Source organism: Medicago truncatula, chromosome 3, assembly GCF_003473485.1.
Source record: "Medicago truncatula cultivar Jemalong A17 chromosome 3, MtrunA17r5.0-ANR, whole genome shotgun sequence".
In the NCBI taxonomy this organism is placed as follows: domain Eukaryota; kingdom Viridiplantae; phylum Streptophyta; class Magnoliopsida; order Fabales; family Fabaceae; genus Medicago; species Medicago truncatula.
In genome coordinates this window covers 54,503,173-54,518,493 of record NC_053044.1, presented here as the reverse complement: position 1 = coordinate 54,518,493, position 15,321 = coordinate 54,503,173, and the positions used below count along the sequence as shown (strand labels likewise).

Below are 15,321 nucleotides of genomic sequence, written 5' to 3'. Positions count from 1 at the left end.
AATATAGGATTATGTATACGCATGGAATCCATCTAGAACCATTTAACTTATAGCAACCGTGATTATACTACAACGTTCTCGTAGAAGCAAATCAAAATTAAAATAGAAACAAACACAAATGAAAGTCTCACATATACATGTTTGATGATTACATATAGGGGTGATTGAGATTTATTTATTCACTCGCAGAAGGGAAGAAACAGACAAAGTTTCAGAATTTGAGATGGGCGAGAGAGATCTCAAGAGGTTAGAGATGAAATACATGGCAGACAGATTTTGCTCTAAATGTGAAAAAAGTATGAAATTTTCTTTTCTCATCCTTCGGGGTTCTTTGTGTGCCCTACCATTTTGAGTTACTTAATTCGAGCAGTGTAAAAACACGTCAAAAACTCCTTCAATCACCCTATAACATTTCTGATTTAATAATCCGAATCAAGTGGGAAAAGAAACTCAAAAAATATCTTAAAACTAAAACACCTAATGCCTTTGTTATTTACATTCTAGGCCCCTTAAAAAATGACTATTTCTTTTTCCATTCTACTCTTTTCTCATGTGCCATACTTTATAATGAAAATACATTCGTTTAAATTATATAATCCAAACTGCTTTTTGGGTATTTTCAGAATATAAAATCTGAAACCAACTACAACCCATAATTTTTATTTTTTATTTTTTTTAACAAGCACCCAAAATTTGTATTTTTATTGATACTAAGGTCTTTACTTACCACCATACTATCCCCATATAAACTGCGCAACAATTATTGGGGATATTATCTTATAAGAAAGAAATTTGTTGAAAGAATAAAAAATGAAGAATGAATGATATAATGTTGAAGGATCCAAGACTATCATTTATATCATTCATTCTTCACAAACTGTCCAAACCTTACTTGTAACACTGTGGTCCACAATTTGGGATGGTTTGGACTATATAATCTGAATTTCATTCCCAGATTACTTCGGATTATATAATCCAAACCAGTCTCATATTGTGTTAAACTTCAGGTTTGGAGGGTTTGACAGAGTTTAAAAAACAAGAAATTTAATTTCAACAACATACATTAAAAATAACAATTTTAAAAACATGAAAATTCAATAACATAATTCAACAACGTAAAATAACATAATAAAACATACAAAACATGATGGATTGACCAAACTTGAATCATCACCTGATCCTTCCATGCAAACCCTGATTTCTTCATGGGTCCTAGGTGGAATCAAAATTTTCCGAATATCTTGGAAATATCTAACCAGGGAAGTGTCCAACTCGATTGGTCCTTTAGAACTGTACTGACCAACTATCAAGAACATGGTTCTCACGACGTTGTTCCCGGGCTTCATCTAAATGAACTGGACGATTCCATCTGAGTTGGTTGATAGATGACGATACTCAACATTGTATACCCTCCTTGTGTCTCTGTGGTTGAATCGTTAGTTAATTTGGTTCAGCTGATCCTTCGACCTAGACAATGTAACATCAACCTAGATTCTCAACAGATTGGGTTCCTCTACGTTCTAGTAAAATACAGCTAACTTAGTGTTAAAATCTACTAGACAAGTATTCATAGTTATTTGTTGTGTTTTGCAAATGAACCAAACATGCCTATTTATAGAAGTTTATGTGCGTCATGGACCACAAAAAATTTATGTGCAATGTGGACCACATAAAAATCCTATACTCGACTGACTCAGATTATGCAATTTGCTTGAGTTTTAACACAGTCTTGAATCAGTTCAGATTATATAATTCGAACAATTCTATGATGGTTTCAAATTATATAATCCGAACAAGTTCAGAATGTGGACGATAGCTTGGTCATGAAGGCTGATTCATTTAACATGTGTTTTCCCTTCCATTGATTGGTCAAACTCTATTGACCATATTTTCCCCCTTCCATTAACTGATCGTTACACTCTATGACAACATTTCCCCTATAAATACCCAATCATTCTTCACAAATTCTCATTCTAACTCACATTCTCTCTTTCTCTTTTATAATGTTCATGATGCCAATGTTCTACCATTAGCATTTCATACAAAGGTTCCTCTAATCTCATAGGAATAATATAAATGGTCAAAGGGCGATGTCCCACTCTGCATATTTGCTCATTGAAATCTAGGGTTGCTCATCGGAATCTCATTCTCCCAACTTCCCATTATGAGAATGTGTGAGAGAAAACAAACCTTCCCGTCCTCTCCTTATGAGGATGTGCGTGAGGAAACAAGCCTTCCGACATTTCCGACATTCCCTCTCCATCTTTTTGTACCAAAGATTTAGATTTAGGCATCTAATAATTTGTTGTAATAAGCATTATTGTAATGTAAATGTATTATAAAATATTGATCAATAAATAAAATGTGTTCAATTATTAACGTCTCTTTAAATTTATGTGTTTTTTTTTTAGTTTTTTTTCATTTTCATTGATCGGTTTCATCCGGTTATATACCCAAATAACTAAGCTCCACCAGCAGTTCCTTTAAATTGAAGTTCCTATTAGGGGCTCCCCCCACATTCAATATAAGGAAATTTAAACAATTTTTCTCCCCTCCAAATCCCCACACGTTTGAAAGGGAGATAAAACTAACTTAAGAGGGATTTTAGTCCTCCAAAAAGACGAACCAAACCACTAAAATCTAAAATAATTTCTTCCCTCCCCTCCAACCAAACACACATTAACAATTCCATTAACATTCTTATACATTAAACATACAATTATTTTCATTTGATTTTTTCTATGTATAAACATGGTACTTTTCTAATCATGAATCCCTTCCAAAAATTTGTACTTACCATGAAACTATGCATCAAGAGAGAAGTTTTACAAGGATATTAAAACAACAACATACTACAAGCCAGGTGGTTTAAACAGAGGAAACAGATTATAGAGGCCATCTACATCTACTGGTAATCCAATAGCACGGCTAAGAACAGGTGGAGTTGACGTTTTTCCCTTCCAAGTGTTAAACCATGGACCTCCTCCAACTTCTAGAGCTGCCATGTCACTTGTCACATCCAATATTATCTGCCATTTTCACATAACATTCATCAGCATGTTCCATTAATCTAATAAAAAACAAAGTATGTGAACAATTTATGTGTGAATATAAGAAAAGACCTTTCCCTTGCTGCCGTCGTATCTTCTTTCCCACAATTTTAATTTTAGAATTCCAAAGCATGTATCTTTACAAGCTTGGGAAAGGCCAGCTTCTGATGTTGGGGCACGCAATGTAGTACCTGGATCCTCTGTTGTTGCTTCTAATTCAACCTGCAAAAATATAATTAATTGAGCCTGTCATTAGCCAGAATTCCAGCATGTTTACTTTAAGAAAATATTTCTGCTTTTATTTTTAATCGCAAATTTGCATAATGTTTCATTTTGTTTTCTGCAGACATAAACCAATAACCCCAAGTATGAGTTGTATATTCATCAAAATGTTCAGATCATTTCTGATTCATGAGATGTATACATCTGTAAAGTAACCATCAACATAAAACATAATGTAATTGGAGAGAAATATTTACCACATAATTTCCGTTGTCTGCAGACATAAACCAATAACCCCAAGTAGCTACTTCCCAGCTTACAACACCATTCCATGGCACAAATTCATAAAACTTTCCACCATAGTGAATTCCAATCTGCACCAATTTGCAACATAATAAATAAATATTATAAGTTAAGAAAGATAAAAAATAATAACAATAATATAATATACTGATGGAAAGGATTATTGCATGTAGTGACCAACAGAAGAAGGCAAATAGACCCAAAACTAATCCTACACAAGAGCAACACCTTGTTACCACAATTTGAAACAGATGAAATCACTAACGGCCATTAGACATTCAAATTAGAACACTTCAAAAGAAATATCAACCTACTTGAGCCACTCGACAATAAATTTTAACATAACTCCACATCATTCATGATTTTAAGCAGAGAATACATGTTTTCCTGAAGTGTCAGTAATGCAATAAATTATTTTAAGACACTAAAAAACTAAAGTACTTTCGTCCTCACTATAGATTTTGTCAAATCAAAGAGTAACATGAGCAGAGACATGTTATTTTAACCAAAACAAAAATAACAATTGAATTTGCTTTACATCCCCGTCCTTTAGCCATTCCTATTACCATCAACATTTATTTCAAATGTAACTTCAATATTACATAAAGTCAGTGAAATAGATTTATGAAATGAGTCAAATCAATAATGCTGTATGAAGTTACCAATGCAGCATTTTCAAATGTCTCAGTTAGTCCCGGGATTTGTCTCAATCCACCAGCGGCTGTAAGTGCAATTTCTCCACTAGCACCTTCGAAAACATTACACTGAGCCTGCATGAGACATCCACTCCACTATGTGAGATACAAAAAAAAATTATGCAAACACTCATCGAAACACTGGCGAGAATAGTTGAATATCAAAAAAACAATCAGAAAGCATATTAATCTACAATACTTGCTGGAAAATTCAAGTAACCATAAAACGAGGAAAAGCAACATTCTGACCATAATTTTCAATCAAAATACAAGAAGGCTCGCAATTGATTTCATGCGACTGGCTACAGCTGAAGTATCATAGCAAGCCATGAAACCGATGTGCAGATAAACTCTATGACACATACTTCAGTGAAGAAAGAGTTTTTTACCCAAAACCATTTTCTCGGGAACGCTCCACCCCAGTTCTTTTCTGAATAAGATGGGGCATTTTCAAACTCAATCCTCTCGCCATCCCACTCTATCCAACCTGAGATTCAATATTGTTAATATAAGAAAAATCAAAGAGAACACACATATGACACCAACAAGAGTGAATAACTTTTAAAGTACAAATGCACTTCACAAACTAATTTTTTTTTTCAAGAAGCCAAACTAGCCCACCGAAATTGACAAATGAATATGAGACTTTAAGAGGAGCACACTCCAAGGCCCCAAGCCAACACCATACTTCACAAACTAATTATCAAGCATCATCCTATCATTTCAGTTTTAGTCTAAAATTGACCTTGTAAATGTTCATTATCATACTCTCACTCTCCTATTCCTGACTCACCACATGGCTCTAGCAATAATTATATATGTCCAATACCACAATTCTACTGGCATGTAATATTTTGTAGATATCAAGTGGCTAAATGCCAATCACTTTGGCAAATTACATGAGTGGACAGCCATAATAGCTTCACATAAACTGATCAAATCAATCTGTTTCAGTTCAGACATAAAAAATGCAGATACTAGAACATGACAGCACATACCTGTTGACAGGCCACCGGCCATGCATATTTGCCAATGTGGTTCAAAAACAGGAAAAGCTGCAAGCCAGCCAGCAGTTGACTTCTGTGTAGACCCAACATCACCCCAACCATATACAGGACGTGTACTATACTCCCAGCGAGCAGTCTTTACTGTTTCTACATAATCCGACCTATAATTATAATTTGTATCAAATAACAAATGTAATCAATCAAAGAAGACTATTTAAAAAAATAAAAAATGTAACTTCTACCTTCCATCATCGCAAATGAAACCTTGATTCCAAAGGGGAGTGACTTGAAAACCTTCTAACACTTTATCATTAAATTCCTATGGAAAGTGACCAAATAAGAAGCATTTGCAAACAAAAATAAAGAATAATAATTATTTCTGGAAGCCACTCTTATAACCAGTAATGTAATTGTGACAGAAAATAAACCATTTGTCAGACTAGTCTAAATTTGTTGGAAATTAAAGGGAAAAAAGTCACCATTGAAAGAGTGTCAACGACTACCAATGAAATAAGTAAAACTAGTTCAGGAAAGAAACAAAACTAGAGTCATTCAAAAGTAATCACTTATATAGCTCAGCAAAGATGCAGCAGTAACAGGGAAGTTAAAACCTAGGACCTATTTGGATTGACTTATTTGAGCTCATCTGCTGGCATAAGTAGTTGCGAAATTGTTTGGGAGAGCTTATGAAAACCATGTATGACATGTCCATAAGTTGCTTTCAGCTTATTTTCAATAGCTCTCCATGATAGCTTATGAAAACACCTTATAATAACTTTACTTTTTTTTTTTTTTGGTCAAGATTACTTTACTTTATCTTTTGTAAAGGAAATAACTTATGCATAAGCACTTGCATGATAAGCGTTTATGCTACAAGCACTTACTTAAGTTCTTTATCCAAATAGAGCCTCAATAGTCAAGTACCTTAAGAAGAAAATGACCCATGAGGTATGATTAAATGGCACGCGCACACACCCAACACTCACCACCTACTTATTCATTGGAAAAAATGCACTCACCTACCCTCATGTATGTTTAAATGACAGACAGATCTTCTCTAATTTGTAGTGAGTGTAATTGAGCTATTCTCAAAATATAAAATATGCATGACAGTTGGGTAACAGATATTTGCAGTTAATTTACTGATCAATAGCATAGAGTCATAAACAATTAGATTGAAAGATTGTATATATAAACCTACCTTAGGAGGAACCTCCTTGTTGGGAGGTTTCGAATTTTGTTTAGCCGCAAAAGTGTTACCCAACATCAGTTCATTCCTACCTAACCATTTGAAAAAATGAACTTGTAAGTTAAAATTATAATGTGATCATCATCCATATTACAATTACATAAAAATCCAAACTTTATTATAATGTGCAAATAGTTGCTTACTTCCCCAGAAATTGGGTGATTGGGGAGTATATTGACAAATGTATTTATCATCAGCACCAAGAATTTGTGCCCCAACACCAGTAAATCTAGGTCCATATTGTGCTAATTCCAAAGTCGACAATTCCTTGCGAAACGCAGGATTCTCAACTGAATACATAAAGCAGAAGCTTTGCCTCTTTTCAGGAATGGAAACTTTGAAGTACCAACCCTCGAAGAATTTTCGAGCAGTTCCATCAAAATGATACCTAAACACGCAATTTGAATTTGAATGAATGAATGAAAATAAGAATGAAAAAGATAGATAGAAAGATAGTTACCCGCTATGAGGGGTGCGAAGTTGACGATTGGGGGGTGTAGGAGAGTAAATTGGTTTGGAAGATTGAGATTGTTGTTGTTCGGTGTGTGAATTGTGAGCGATGATTAGTTTGAAAGAACGGTTGTGATGAAAGGGGAAGAATGTGCGTGTGGATGAAGAAGAAGAAACAGAGGAAGGAAAGTGAAGAAGAAAAGGAGGATTCAATAGCTTGGTTTCCATGGATGGATGATTCTTGTTTCTCTCTCTCTCTTTCTCTATTTCAGTGACGAGTGATTGTAGAAGAAAGAAGACACTATACTACTACGATTTGTTATGTTCTTTTCTTTAGCTTCAGTTGGAAAAAGTTGAATGAGACCAATTTGATTGTTTTTGAGGAAAATTGATTTTAGTAGAAATTAGAATTTATAATTTTTATTTTTATTTTTAACATAAAATTATTTTCCTTCGACTCATTTTTAGTCTTAATCAATAATCAATCTTACTGAATCAATTTTTGATATGGCTGGCAAACCCAAACATACACATCATCTTATGGTGGATTTGGAAGAATGGGCAAATCTAGTCTACAACAAGAGAAGATTGAAGTTTGTTAAGCCTCTGTTTGGTTTGGCTTTTGCAAAGCCAGAATCAATTCTGGAGCATTTCAAAAGCAATTCTGCAATATTTAACATGTTTGGTTTGGCTTTTCAAAATAGCTTTTATCCTCCAAAAGCAATTCTAGTTGAAGCTACAATTCCTAGCTTCTTACTTTCCTAGAATCAATTCTACACCCTCAATTCTATTAATTCCATCCCTGCCCTCATTAATTTTTCTAACCCTTCTCCAACCGAATTTTTTCTTTCTGCAGTCTTATTAAAATAAATGTTGGTGAAGAGAATAACATTTATTTTCTGCAGTCTTAACTCTCAATTCTATTAATTCCATTCCCCCTTCACAGTCCACTTTTCTCAACCATAATTCAACCACCCTTCCCAAATTTAATCCAAAAATTTATTACCATCAGCTTATATAACATCATCATCTCCTACAAGGAAAAATTGTGGTGAAGAGAACAACAAGAAGAAAAAATTCTGCTCAAAAGATAACAACAACAACAAGGTAATTTGTCATTTTTGAGTGATTTTAACTTTTATTTGCTTACTTGTTGTACCAAAATCACACTTTTTTCTTTGTTGCAATGCTTATAAAATTTGTTTGGTTCCATAAATTAGTACCTCTTATTAATTTATACAAAGGAAAAATATTGCTGCATTGTATGTGTTTGATAAAATGTCTCTTAGAAATTAGTGTTTTTTTGTGGGTAATTTGGTACTGGTTTACTTGTTTTTTGCTGTTTTTCTGTATTTTAGCATGAAGTTTGTATCAGTTTGTTTGTTCAATGCGAAACTAATTAACAATATGTGTGTATAAATAACAAAGTGTGATCAATAAAGTGTAAAAGTGTTTTTTGAGATTATTTTCTTCTCACATACGAATACTCTTGATTTTTTACCCTTAAGGTATGTGTGATCAATAAAGGGTAAAAGTGTTTTTTGAAACATATCACAAACAATATCCAGCAACTCAACAACAAAACCCTCATCATGTTCTTCAATATGCATCTATAGATAGGTAGTGTTGGCTCATTTTATCTTTTATTTTTCCTATCATACTTTGTGTACATAGCATTATGGCTACGCAAAGGAAAGTTTCCGCGGATCCTCCTTCAAGTAATGATAAAGTTCAAAGATCTAAAGCTAGTTGGACGGATCTTAAAGTGAATGAAATATTCATCCAAACATGTTTGGATCAAGTTATCAAGGGTGAACGCATTGGCACCAGCTTTACTAAGAAAGGGTGGAAAAACATTGTTTGCCAATTTCATGAATCAACTGGGAGAGATTATGACAAGAATCAATTGAAGAATAGGTATGATACCTTGAAAATGGAATGGAGAGTATGGTTTGACCTATTTGGAAAAGTTACCGGAATGGGGTGGAATAATGAAAGGAATACCTTTGATGCACCAGATGAGTGGTGGGAGAATAAACAATTGGTATGTGAAAACACAAATATGTTGCTTAGTTATACTTAGATTTATATTTAATATGTTAATTAAATGATGATGGTTATGAAATGCAGGAAAATCCTCTCTATGGAAAATTTAGAGAGAAAGGACTTCCATTTGCTCATGAACTAACCACACTTTTTAAGGGTGTGGTGGCTAACGGGGAGCATGCTTGGGCACCTTCAAGTGGCATATTGCCCAATGAGGACGGTGGTATTGATGTTGGTGATTTTGGTCCAGGCCAAAATAATATTGACTTGGATGTGGGAGAAGGATCGGGTGATAGTGAAGATGCGAGTATTGGAGCAACAGGAGAATTTGCAAATATTAATTTGAATATTTCACAAGGAGATGCTAGCCGAAGTAGTGGACAAAAGAGAAAGAGAGTCCGTGGTGTTGATAAGAAAACCAAGAAAAAGACAACTCCCGCATTGGCAATAGCTGAAGCTGTGAAAGAGATTGCTGAGACATGTAAGGCGAGAAATGATGTTATAAATAATGCATCTATTGGTGCAGTGATGGCTGAGCTCCATAGCATGGATGAAATAACAAGTGATATAGACTTGTTCATGAAATGCTGTCAACTAATGATGTACAAGCCAGCTAGGGAGATGTTTGTTTCCTTTGAAGGTTTTAAGGATAGAAGATTGGATTGGCTTAAGCATGCAGCAAATAACCCTTTGCCATTTATGAAGATGTAACTGTTTCGGAGCAAACTTAAGTTTTAGGAGTTAACTTATATTAGGAGTAAGCTTAAGTATGAATGCTATAAGTATTAGGAGTAAACTTAAGTATGAATCTGCTATAAGTATTAGGAGTAAGCTTAAGTATGAATTCTGCTATACTGTACATAATTCTGCTATAGTTTTCTGTACATAATTCTGTTATAATTCTGTACATCATTCTGCTATAATTCTTTACATAATTCTGCTATACATAATTCTGCCATATACATATCATAATTCTGCCATGTACATATGTTTTCTGCTATGGTTTTCTAATAACAACATTATTTACAATAGGTGAAGGTAGAAATGGACAATTGGAATGAGCAATCCGACCACACTAGAGACGAAGATGAAGAAGATGATGACATTTTCCAAAAAGCTATTTTTGTGGCTGCACTAGTTGGTGAGTATGCAGTAAACCATTTATGCAAAGAACCTTGTCGAACTAGTGAGCTAACGGGTCATTCCTGGGTTCAAGAAATATTGCAAGGTAATCCCACTCGTTGTTATGAGATGTTTCGAATGGAAAAACATGTATTTAATCTATTGTGCACTGAATTAGTTGAGCTTGGTTTAAAGTCATCTAATCGAATGACGGTTGAAGAAATGGTTGCAATGTTTTTAGTTGCTGTTGGCCACGGGGTAGGTAATAGAATGATTCAAGAAAGGTTTCAACACTCGGGTGAGACTGTAAGTAGACATTTTCATCAAGTGCTTCATGTCGTCCTTAAGTTGTCTATGAAATATATTAAACCCGAAGATCCTATGTTTCGTGATTGTCATTCCAAAATAAAAAATGATCCACGATATTGGCCATTTTTTAAGAATGCTATAGGAGCAATTGATGGTACACATGTGTCATGTGTAGTTAGTGGAAGTGAGCAAACAAAGTTTATTGGAAGAAAGGGATATGCTACACAAAATATAATGGCTGTATGTGATTGGAACATGTGCTTCACTTTTGTATTAGCTGGTTGGGAAGGTACTGCTCATGATGCTCGTGTTTTTGACCAGGCTTTGACAAATGCGAACCTTAATTTTCCACACCCTCCGCCAGGTTTGTTATTTAATATTACTACAAATGATTTGTTATATTTGACTAAAGTTTAAATATATTTTTTCTTTCTTTCTAGGTAAGTATTATTTGGTAGATTCTGGCTATCCAACACCAATAGGGTACATTGGTCCATATAGATGTGAACGATATCATCTTCCTGAATTTAGGCGTTCTAACGGATTCGCAAATCATAATGAAGTATTTAATTATTATCACTCTAGTTTAAGGTGCACAATAGAAAGAACTTTTGGGGTATGGAAGAACAGATTTGCAATCCTACGTCGAATGCCTAAGTTTAAATTTGAGACTCAAGTTCAAATAGTTGTCGCAACAATGGCTATACACAACTTTATCCGAAGGAAGGCAGAAAATGATATGGATTTTAATGTTTATGAAGATGAAAGCACAGTCATTCATCATGATGATAGCTCATCTAACTTGGATCAATCACAAGTTTTAAATGTAGTTTCGTCGTCAGAGATGGATCGCGTTCGAAACATAATCCGCAATGAAATTATTGAGCACAGGCAAAATAATTAGTATTGTACTTTAAATTATTATATCAATATTTTAGTACTATAATACACATTATGTTAGTTTTGTAATAATATTTTAATACTCTATTGCACTTTAAATTCTATTATCTATTTGTAATTTTTATTTTCATGATGTTAGTATTGTAATACCTTATATTTTAGGACTATATTGCACTTAATTATCTTAATTTAGTAATTTCTATTTATTTGTATTTAACTATGTCTATTTTGGTAATTATACATTCAAAAGTAATTTTGATCAAAACTATCCAAACAACAATCATTCTGTTTAATCAATTCTGCATTATTGCATCCAAACATAAATCAATTCTGTCAGAATCAATTCTTTCAGAATCAATTCTGTCAGAATCAATTCTACACACCTCAGAACCAAACACACACTAAGTCTATGTTTGGATTTATAAAGTATAATCAAATTTTCATGCTTCAGAATTGAGTTCAACATATGCATTTAATAGTAGTTTGGTCTTCGTTTTTTCAAATTGATTATGCATGCATATTCAGGGTCAACATATGATATATATTCTCCCTACTACCCTTTATAAACAGGTGACATTATGATTACACAATCTTGTCATACGTTAAGTATGCTTCAACAAGTTGAATATGAAAAAAGAAAGCATCAATGAGTTGAGTAGATTTATCGTTGGATCCTGCTCAGAATTAGTGGAGAAAATAATTTAAACTAATAAAAAATAATCAATTTAGTTTGGTTTGATTTTTTACAATATTTTTTTCACGAAATTCAAATCAAACCGATGAAGAATGAGTTGTTTGGTACAATTCATGCAGGTTGATATTTTTTTGATGAATTTTTTAAAACTTATTACTAAAAAAATATTTAAAAAGATTTTTTTATCAAACACTATGACTTTTTATCTTGTTGAAATAAATACATTTTTTTGGAGACAATCATATAAGTACATAAGTTACAAAGAAAAAGATAATACATAATGATTAAAAAAATACATTAGTTCAGGTCTCAATGATTGGTTTGAATGATGTGAGATCCCATGTTAAAATTTCATTGAATATGTTTAACCTAACGATATCGACATCATCAATTGAGTTAGATCTTATGTATTAAAATCCGTCAATTTAATCCCTAAAGTATAAAAATACGCACTTGGAGATATTGGTAATGGCATTAGGCTCTAATACAAATACATGTTGACTACTCATTCCTTGATAAAGCAAACAACTATTCAAGGCAATTGCTTATTCTATAGTCCAAGTGGTATATATAACCACCGAAAATTTCTTAACATATATAGAACAGAACCAAACAATTCTTCTTTGACTATAAAAGCATATTTAGAAACCTCAACAATCATATATACATAGCCTAACAGCTATTCCATAAGTTGCATCAACATTCCATCAAAACCTCAACCCTTTGTGTATGCGCTCAGTAGTAGTTAAACATGAGGTATGTATAGCAAATATGCAGTGCATTGCTTTGGTTGATTTCAATTGCTAGGTAAAAACACAGTAAATGTGATCAGTGATCCAAACAAAGCAAGGAACTGCAAGGCCATGTTTGCTTAATAACACTTGGATTATTATTGTGAAAAAATATTTATTGAACTATATAATATGCAGCATTTTGACAAAAACTAAATGAACGTATTAGTATTTCTTCGTACTTGGTGATGATAGACACTACCAAAATGTCTATCGTTTTGACAAAATATAGGTATGCTCAGATGATAAAATACACAATGATAAAGAATCAAAAGAACTATGCAATATAAGTCTGGCAGGTTACCTACTAAAAATGGCAAAAACAAAACCGTCTCCAAAATATTAAGTTTTTTTCATTTTCCAAATCTAGATTTTTCGTCATCCAAGTATGTTAGTGTAACTTCACTTGATAATGAATGATGAGTAGGGGTGTGCAAAGTTAAAACCAAACCAAAACCAAAACCAAATATTGGTTTTGGTTTTGTTCCTGAAACCACTTCACTAAAAACCGGTTTTTAAGTACAACCAGTTTGGATATGATTCAGAACCGGTTCGTCAGAAAAACCAGTTTTTTGAACTAAACCAGTTTTTTTTTATTCAAACTGGTTTTAAACCAGTTTTTTTATTCAAAATTCGGTTTTAATCCAGTTTAAAAAAAAAAACTAGTTTTCCATTTTTTATTCAATAACATATATCTACTTCAAAAAGAATCAAACCGGTTTTAAAACTAGTTTTCCATAAGTTTTGTAAGTCACCACAAAATCAATCCAATCATTGTACACCAATAATAGTTACAATTATCCAAAAAAACTAAATAAATCTTGTGAATTGTGATGCAATCATCCTCCAAGAAAGCTAACAACAAATAAAAATGCAATCATCCATCCTAAATCAAGACTCTTAACATCATTGACAGTGTCAAATTCTGGAATTTGTTTTGCAATAGTTGGACTCATTCCAAACAAGTAGCTACCAAACCCACCTACACAAAAAAATCAACAAAGGCAGTAGAGTTGGTCAAAGGTGCCATAATGCAGTAGAGTATTATTTAATATCAATGCAATGAGTAAGTAGTACTAAGAATTGCGTTTTGGTATCTCAATTCACTGATTCAAAATGACAGTAAAATCATGTGGTGTTTCAAGATATAATGCAGATGTACAAACAAGTGAAAATATATGTTGAACAAAGCTTGCAGTCACCTTTTGTTTAAATTGAATTGCCATTTTCTGCAAGCCTGAGACAAAAAATTCAAAGAAAATTAAGGATGAGGACACAAATGTGATTACAAACCTCAATATAAATGTGTTCATAAACTTAAATATATACCATGTCACAAACAAATCTTATAATTTATACAGGAGTAAAGCAACATAGCAAGCAAAGACAAGGCATACATTTTTATAAGGGAAAAAAGGATTATTTCCCTTAGGATGTGGAGGAAATATCATCCAAATATGCAATAAATTGAGACAATCAATTATTTTTTATCCATTAGCCAAAATCATGTGACAAAAAGCTGCAGCTTCCTAGACAATAAAGTATATAAAATTAAATACTGAGAAAGCAACACAGGCACCATATACTGATAAGATGAAATGACATACCAGACAACATCAAGGAAAGATTTACCTGCAAAGTGAAAAGGCAAGACATTTAAAACACAATCACTATACAAATTAGAAAACATTCTCTAAATTTTTCCTATTCTAATCATGAAAAATGATTTTTCTATTTTTATTGTTTTTTGACCTTCTTGGCCACTAAAAGTTTATTTCACTTATAACCACATATGTTTAGTTACAAGTGACCTTTTTTTCTTTTCAAATTTCTAATGATTGATGCAAGTGAAATTTTTTATGTAGGAGAATATGTATATTTCCATTCCATTGTTTGGTAGATTTGATCATATGTAGAAGAATATGTAATCAATATTGATTGGTGTATATTCCAAAGAAAAAGACCAGGTCTAGTACATTACGTCACATGTTGTAATCAAAATGTAATCTAAACCATAAGCATGGAAAAGAAAAGGCGGAAAATTATAGAATGAGACACACCATTGTTTGGTAGATTTGATCTTACGTAGGAAAAATGCTTAAGCAGATAAAAGTAACAGCAGAAAAAAGTGTGTTACAATTAACAAGTATATATGCAATACTCATGCTGCCAAGTAATATAGTTCAAGGCAAAGCTATGAAAAGCTATACAATGTAAGGCTGCATATATAACACCCTTGCAATACAAAAAAATTGGAGTGTTTATTATCGCGCACAACCTAATGAGCATATCCTTTTCTTAAAAGTAATTAGAGACGTAAATTTGAAAACAAAAAACATCTTACATTTCAAAAGTTCAAACTTCCACAGAGCAGCCTCAGAATGCTAGCAAACAAGACAACCATGATGACGCGAAAAGAGTTCCCTCTCTCTATCTTTGAAATGATAAGAGAAAGGAACAAATATCTTTCTCAACGATGACCT

General features: G+C 32.9%; 2 protein-coding genes across 5 annotated transcripts; one reads left to right on the top strand and one right to left on the bottom strand.

Annotated features, from left to right (window-relative positions):
• Window positions 1–2,630: 2,630 nt before the first annotated feature.
• Window positions 2,631–7,340, bottom strand: LOC25490120 (tocopherol cyclase, chloroplastic). Its single transcript, XM_013606558.3, has 10 exons — window positions 6,987–7,340; window positions 6,670–6,914; window positions 6,479–6,558; window positions 5,520–5,596; window positions 5,269–5,438; window positions 4,660–4,757; window positions 4,238–4,345; window positions 3,530–3,646; window positions 3,123–3,272; window positions 2,631–3,029 (listed from the first exon to the last, which is right to left on the bottom strand). Exons 1-10 carry the CDS (start codon window positions 7,202–7,204, stop codon window positions 2,853–2,855), a joined length of 1,440 nt encoding a protein of 479 aa, XP_013462012.1. The 5' UTR covers window positions 7,205–7,340; the 3' UTR covers window positions 2,631–2,852.
• A 443-nt stretch (window positions 7,341–7,783) lies between these two features.
• On the top strand, window positions 7,784–11,460 carry LOC112420026 (L10-interacting MYB domain-containing protein). Of its 4 annotated transcripts, XM_024778605.2 has the most exons (4): window positions 7,784–8,083; window positions 8,485–8,596; window positions 10,061–10,817; window positions 10,894–11,460. In XM_024778605.2, the coding sequence occupies exons 3-4, from the start codon at window positions 10,067–10,069 to the stop codon at window positions 11,355–11,357; spliced, it is 1,215 nt and encodes a 404-aa protein (XP_024634373.2). In that variant the 5' UTR covers window positions 7,784–8,083; window positions 8,485–8,596; window positions 10,061–10,066; the 3' UTR covers window positions 11,358–11,460. The 4 variants fall into 4 exon arrangements, with proteins under 4 accessions (XP_024634373.2, XP_039688065.1, XP_013462011.2 ...); XM_039832131.1 differs by lacking the exon at window positions 8,485–8,596 and having other exon boundaries at window positions 10,055–10,817; XM_013606557.3 differs by lacking the exons at window positions 8,485–8,596; window positions 10,061–10,817; window positions 10,894–11,460 and adding exons at window positions 8,651–9,020; window positions 9,107–9,874 and having other exon boundaries at window positions 7,792–8,083.
• Window positions 11,461–15,321: the final 3,861 nt, after the last annotated feature.